The sequence below is a fragment of the Macadamia integrifolia genome, chromosome 8 (assembly GCF_013358625.1).
Source record: "Macadamia integrifolia cultivar HAES 741 chromosome 8, SCU_Mint_v3, whole genome shotgun sequence".
NCBI classification, from domain to species: domain Eukaryota; kingdom Viridiplantae; phylum Streptophyta; class Magnoliopsida; order Proteales; family Proteaceae; genus Macadamia; species Macadamia integrifolia.
The window spans coordinates 20,068,079-20,075,882 of record NC_056564.1 but is presented as its reverse complement, the minus strand read 5'-3'; the positions used below and the strand labels follow the sequence as shown (position 1 = coordinate 20,075,882).

The 7,804-nt window shown below is 37.4% G+C and overlaps 1 protein-coding gene across 1 annotated transcript; it reads right to left on the bottom strand.

The window, feature by feature from the left end:
- Positions 1–6,349: 6,349 nt before the first annotated feature.
- Positions 6,350–7,539, bottom strand: LOC122085686 (probable calcium-binding protein CML36). The gene is made up of 2 exons (XM_042654192.1): positions 7,409–7,539; positions 6,350–7,378 (listed from the first exon to the last, which is right to left on the bottom strand). Exon 2 carries the CDS (start codon positions 7,346–7,348, stop codon positions 6,632–6,634), a length of 717 nt encoding a protein of 238 aa, XP_042510126.1. The 5' UTR covers positions 7,349–7,378; positions 7,409–7,539; the 3' UTR covers positions 6,350–6,631.
- Between the last annotated feature and the right edge of the window lie 265 nt (positions 7,540–7,804).

The window sequence follows — 7,804 nt, the reverse complement described above, 5'->3', positions numbered from 1 at the left end:
GTGTAGGTAGCTAGCCCGTCGGGTACCCAACTGAATTGACACGATTAGATGCCTAATTTGAACTGACTCTTTGTAGCCCGGCCCCTTTTAATACTATATAAAATTCTTATTTGCCACTACTAGTAAGAAACTAATTAAGCTTTCTTACCTTTTGCTTTATAGTTGGATTTGATTTAATTAAGCTTTATTTTGTAAGTTGTAATGGTCATAATCTCTTCTTTTTAAAATAAAAGAACAATCATAATCTCAACCCACTTAAGAATAGATTTTAGGGTAGGCACATTTAAAGTCCGTTTAGAGTCCGTTTAGACTAAAATAGGTCCGTAGCTTGGTTAAAGCCCGATTAAGGTCAGATTAAAGCCCGACACCGACTGGTCCAATTATAAATTGTACCATGTTCCCCAAAGCTAGGCCCGTTTACTTAAATAGACATTCACAGTGCAAGGCTTTCAAGTGGCCAAGCCCGATTAGGCCCGACCAAGATCGACCCTGCCCGAACGGTTGACACCCCTAATGCCACGGTATCGGATTTGATCATTCGGTATAGTATTGGAGAATTTATTTTTTATTTTTTAATCAATTTTTTACCATTGGTTTGTACTGTTACACCGATATATCAATATATATTGGCCGATATGGTCGATCCTAAACCTATAACTAAAAACAATTCATTATCTAATGGATGATTTATATTAGTTGATATTGAATCAGTGGTACAAATTAAAATCAAGGAGGGAAAATGGCAAACAAAAATCTTAGGGGTAAATTGCCCATTAATACTCAACACAGTGATCCATATCAATATTGATACTAAGAGGGTAAGCATGTGGCATAATGTTTAAGTTGCACTACTTCAACATATTAGTTCAGATTTGAAACTTAGAAAGAGTCACTCCCCCTCTGAGGACTCACAATAGCGAGGGCCTCTTGAATCAGGATATGTATGGGCAAAGCATATTTCTGTTTTGCATAGTGAAACACGTTTTCATTTTTTACCGTTTAACATACGTTTTTCTATATGCTTCCCAAAGAATCCAAAAAATAAAAAATAAAAAGATAAACGGAAATCATTCCCGTTCTAAATACATTTAAAATGTGTTTAAAAGCACATTTCTGTTGTTTTGGCATTTTTTAAGACATCAGACTTGTTGAACATAATAATTATTTAACTAATGATATTTTTTTTCCAAACTCCGATCAACTTGATTTTTTTGCCAGTATGAAGCTAACTTGAAGGCCTACATTTCTCATTATATCACATTCAATTAAAATTCAATGCTTGAACCCCTATATATTGAGTAACAAACTCATGCATCTACTGAAAAGTGTTTCTAAAGTGATGACTCCCAACTCCAACTGAAAATGCATCACTTTGAAAGAATGGTAATTACATTGACAACAATGAATAACATCATAGCCAAGCCTCATTGTTAAACAAGATTTTTGACATTTTTTTTATTTGTATGAATTTAGAATTGGCGTTAACTGATATTCAATGATGTCTTAGAAGTTATAATGAGTCGAGGAATATGTATGCATAAAGGTTTTTTTTTTTTGTTAAACATATATGCATTAATGTTGGATGTTATAATTATTTGAATATCATATTTGAGTTTTTATCTAATAATTCCTTAATTTATATGATTATAGTGGAATTTTTTTTTTCTCTATTTTTAAAATCTACATGTTTAAAACCCGATGATTGATCTAAGCTTATACTAGCTGATTTGTATTAATATCATATTAGTATTTATGATGACTCGTACATATACCAATGTTGATATTGATACCAATATCAAAGGGGGCATGTTTGGTTTAAGGTACAAATGTTGGAACTGATAGTTAGACGATCGTAATAGCTTCTTAACATTCTTGGGATAAAGTTGCATAATCTTTGCTTTTCCACACCTCACATGCGATACGTCCTTCTTTTTTTATTGACACCGGTACGGATACTGATTGCCGACTCTGATTATTAAAATGCTACACCAAAGTCCAACACAAAGACTAAATTGTGTAGTTGTTGACATGTCGTGTGGATCGTGCGTGCGAGCAAACAAAACCCCAACTTCACATTCCACGCCAAACCGTCCATTTTCTTGATTTCTTTTGAGGCTCTCAACGAACCCCAACTCATCCTATTACTTTTGGGCTTAATTTAATTGGAATATGATTATGAAACATTATCAGTGCATGTGATTCTCCTAGTAATTTTTTATCCTAATTTCTTATAATATAATAATAAAATTAAACCTGGTCTGGTTTTTCCAAGTTTGGTTATTTGGTTGGACTGGCTCAATATGCGGTCCACATTTCCATTCAAATTGGTTGACCCGGTTAGTCTTGAGGACTTTTGGCCGGCTTAATTTTGAAAAATATATCTATAATTTGATGATTTTTTGTTGTTTAGGATCATAATCCATCAAATCATCCAACCACTATTAGAAGAATATTCTAGATCATGTCTACATCAAGTGAATCGACCTTCACGATGTCCCTAGTGGAGGGTGGAAAGGTCCATGGTTGTTATTCTCCACACCTCAAAGGTGTGAAAATTGTCTAAAAGTGCCATATTGGTGTAATGAATATCAGGTGGTTGGAATTTTCTTGAAGCAAGTGTCCAGATGCTCTTCTGCATCTCACTCTCACTGTAAAAGATGTGGACTCATCTCAAAGGCAACTCAAATGGTGATTGCATGATTACATACTTTCAATTTTATACCAAAATAATAATAATAATAATAATAATAATAATAATAATAATAATAATAATAATAATAATAATAATAATGTAATGAGTTTCCTGTGCTGGGAAAATGCCTCTAAGTACAAAAGAGCGTTGTGCCAAGTCCAAAGAAAGGTCGTTTGTGATGGATTCATTCGTTGTAAGGGTTTGAATTGCACAAAGGGTATCAGGAGGGTATTTTGAGAAACATACTAAAACCCCATAGAAGTTTGTGGATACTAGGATGGTCATTACACTTGAACCTTCACTATGGGGAGAAAGAAAACATTCTCCAAATATTATATAGGGACAAAATTTTATGCCCGAGAGTGGCCAACCCTTGTGCCACAGAGACCAATGCACAATGACCATCTTGCCCCTCTTGAGGGCATGTGCTCTTGTGTTTGGGTGTAGGGGGCACTCTCTGACAAAAACCGCTTGCCCGCTTATATATTAGGGAGGAGGTAGGGTATGTCGCCGACTTCATGGAGCTAGCGGTTCAACCAATGAGAGGGGCAAAGGGAACTTTTCCAAGGGGAGAAGAGAAATAGACATATATTTGCATATACCACTAGCTTTTTCCCTATATATTATTGCTATATGGTGTCTTATTTTTTCAAACTTAACATGGTACTTATTCCACTTGATAGGTGATGTGTCCATTTTGGTGTGTTATTTTTTGAAACTTAACATGGTACTTATTCTACATGATAGGTGATGTGTCCATGTCTCTGTATTATTTTTTCAGACTTAACATGCTATTTATTCTATTTGATAGGTGATGTTTCCATGTGGACCATTGGATAAAGAAGATATGGTTTAATTATTCATGTGTTAATTTTTAAAGTTTCATTCAATCAAATACCACATGTATGTCCATACATATGTAAACCCCAAAGGGATAGCTGAGTTGGCGAGGGACCTTCTCCTCAAGAAGCGTGTGGTTTTGAATTCGACTTAGTGAAAGTTGAATGGCTCTCATTCAATCTTGGTATGACTTGGTCCATGCGGTTATGGGGTTAGTATGGGCCCGTGGCACTAGTCACGCCAAAGGCCTGAATACCTGTTGTTGAAAAAAAAAAAAAACCATACAATTATTATTGTGCATTTCTCATTCTAGTTATTATTGTGCATTTTTTTATTATAACCAGAAATTGATCTTTAGGGGCAGAGAGGAGAAGAGAGAGAGAGAGTTCTATGCCACCAGCTTTGAGACATATTTTTTTTTTAAAGGGCGAGAAAACCCTATTGATCTAACGTAGAAAATAATAGACGTGTGGACCAATGAGAGCACAAGCAGAAGCATCTTTAGCACATCTAGAGGGTGCAATGCTGTGGGGGCCACCTGCCATTTAAGAACCCTCTCCCGATACATAATAATCTATTCTATGCTCACATTTATATCATTACTTACTAGTAGTGATTCTAGAAGGTTGTATCTTAATTAGTGTTATCTTTTGACTTACTATAATTTAGTCCTTAATTAATTTTATTAAAATGGCCATACTAATCTTGATTGTGTAATCGATTGGATGTAAGTCATGCAATGCCATTGTTGAGAAGGAAAACCCCATCTTTCGTTTTCAAGAGAGAGAGAGACCCATTCCACTCCCCTGTTTTTGGTTGAAGAAAAGTACATAAGGTGGATTCCATTTGTATTACAGCGTTTACATTTCCACAAAATTTAGGGTTGAATCACTTGCAAGACAGTTTCCCACAAAAAAAAAAAAAAAAAAAAAAAAAGAAGAAGAAGAAGAAGAAGAAGCAGAAGAGAGAGATCATTTCACGTGAATAGAAAGAGAGTGTTAATGTACAGGTTGAAATCGTCTGCAATTCCGATCTCGTACAATTCCGTGCAATACCACCTTCAGGTGGTGACACGTGTATTGATACCAATACAGTGGTCCAGATCTGGTACAACTAATAAAACATTAAATCAGTGAAGAGGCATTTAAATCAGATCTGGACCATTGTATTGGTATCAATACATGTATCACCACCTGAATGTGGTATTTCACAGAATTATACGAGATCAGAATTGCAGACAATTTTTTTCCGTTAATGTACACTTTGGATTATGCCAGTAAACATTAAGAATCTCATGTTTTCCACAAATTTCCCTAGACATTCTAATATTACATTCCTGTTATTTTAATACTCGTCCTTCATTCTCTTATCTCTAGGCTAATTAAAACCATACGGTATAATAATATATAAAAAACATAAGATTCCACCATATTATATAGACTTATATTGGTGCACAATGACAGGAACATTATCTTTGACTAAACGACACATTAAAGAAACCAACAAAAGAATATCAGACATGCTAATTCCACAAGCCCATAGAAAATTACACATACTATGGACACTTTTTCACAATATACTCAACTTAATATCGTGTGCATGCAACTTTTAGTTCAATTGATTGTTGCCTCATGAATAAAATGCAGACTCCCAAGAAATCACGGGTTGGATTTTTTTGCCTTCACATATTAGCATAAAACATTCCCCTTTACCACCTCTTTCCCATCTATCTTGTAGTGGTCGTTAAAGTCCCATTGATTTGTAAGAAAAAAGAGAAGAATAAAAGCACACGTGGAAATATAAATTAGGGGTGATTTCCGCCAGTTGGGGTGGTCAATTCACCCCTTATTTTTTTTTTGTTTGGTAACATATGCTTAAAAGATAATTGTGACTGGTAAGATCATTCAACGACTAAATCTAAACAAAATAAAAAATTTAAAAGAAATCTAGATGTAAATGGAGAGAATGTGACAAATTAATGTTGGATCGATGAATAAATTTCTAGCAAACATGCCCAAGGATATTATTGGATTATCAAAGGCCTCCCAATATTGCACCTAAACAATCCGCTAGGAACTACTTTCATACTTTCATTGTCAATGGATGATTGAACGTATTTGGGTTCCATATTTACATTTAACCTAAATTGAGTTACTTCGTTTTGATGAATTCAGATTTAAGGGGAGAGAGAGAGAGAGAGAGAGAGAGAGAGGAGCCGTTGATCTAATTTTTTGAAGGGTAAAACATGGACCACTTTCACTGAACATAGAAGGAAAAAAAAAAAAAATCAACGGACTAATAACCTAGTGGAAGGAAACCCTGCCTCATCACCACTCGAGTTCATTGGTTGGGGACCTTGGGGTTCGTATAACCCACTATCACTCGGTAGTCCTCCGGCAGGCTGCCGTATTGGTTGGGGTTCGTATAACCCACTATCACTCGGTAGTCCTCCGGCAGACTGCCGTATAGGGCTCCAACTAGGGGCTATGATCCCTACCAGGCACACAGCTAGGAGCTATGATGCCTACCAGGCTACCTTGGAACACTTTTTTTTTTTTTCAAAAAAAAAAAAATTAGGTTAAGAGGGGAGCTATGTGCCTATGACCTGATTTTGCTTCTTGTTTTGGGTAGTTTAGAGCGAGAGAGTGAGAGAGAGATGCTACTTGTTTTTAATAATTTATAGTTGGAATTTAAGGTAGAGTTTGGAGTAATTTAGCTGCTTGGGTTTTGTGATTTGATGATTTGATGATTTGCAGTAGTTTTAATGATCCAGAGTCAAAAGAGAATAAACCACAGAAAGAGAGAGAGAGAGAGAGAGAGAGAGAATCAAGTACCAGTTCTATTGATAATTTGATTGATTAAGTGAAAACTCACATATGTACATACGAAAAGGAGGTCATGGTAGGCAGATGGAGAACATACACAGACCTTTTGGCAAATCCCACTGAACGATCGATACCAATCGAACGGTCAACTGCAATCTTTCCCTTTATAGATCCCAAACTGTGTACACACCCAAACTCAACCTATAAACATAACAACCAAATCACCACAAAAAAGGAATCAAAATAAAATCCCGGGATTTATTCCTCATCACCGTCAACATTTCTGCTGTTCCATCATTCGCGAGAAATCATCGAAACACACAAACCCATCCCCATCCGTATCAACCCCATCTATCATACGCCTGCAATCCTCTAACGTGCACCGGTCATCCCCAATAATAAGGAACCCCCTCAACAGCTCTTCCGCCGAGATCTTTCCGTCACCGTCGGCATCAAAGAAGTTAAAAGCCTCGTGCAGCTCAGAGCCGCAAGCTGGGCCGAAAGCCGAGCTGATGGCGCCGAACTCCTCCAGCGATATACAACCATCACCATCCCGATCGATTTCCATCAACATCATTGAAAGCTCTTCTTCGCTCTCCGGCGCCAAGCCGAGCCGAACCAACAACGCCTCCATATCATGCTTCGGTATCTTACCGTCACCGTCTCTGTCGACGAGCTTAAAAGACTGAACCATCTCCACGGTCATGTCGGCCGGTAAATCGGACCAGTCACCCGATACACCTTGATGTGGGTAAGAAGGAAGAACACTAGTGGGTGTACCTGGACCACCACCGCCACCACCACCAACAACACCGCCGCCGAATTCTTTGAGGTGGGTCGACGAGGAAGAATCTGACAAAGAAGAGGAAGAAGAAGAAGAAGAAGAAGAGATGCCTGAGTTGAACGATTGAGGGTCGGACCGTGATAGCGATCTACTCTTCTTGGACGAGGACCTAAAGAGGCTTTTTGGGTTAAAATTGATGAGTTTCATGGCGGAAGCCAGAATGTGAAGAAGAAGAAGAAGAAGAAAGCGGAAATGAAGAACGAGAAGCTAAGGACGAGATGGCGAAGACGAAGGAGAGGAAATTTCTGAGAGGAAATAGTGGGGATGGAGCGGTTGTTAAATGGGGGTGTTGTGGTTGTCGAGAGTGCCATAGTGAGCTTCCAGGAAGCTTCCCTCTTCAAACCCCCCCACCCAACGCCCTTTTATTTCGGTTGTAATTAAGTTTTTTATTTTTTTGGAAATTTATTCTGATTTGATTTTTGGAATTTTGTGTACACCATTTGGTAATTTTGGTGGGATAAGACTGGCAGACTTTAGGTATGGAGTCTGTGGATCGTGGATTGTGGATTGTGGATCGTGGATTGTGGATTGTGGATTGTAGATTCTGGACCACATGGTTTCAAGTAATGGATTGGAATCGGTTGTATCGGATTGATATCGGTT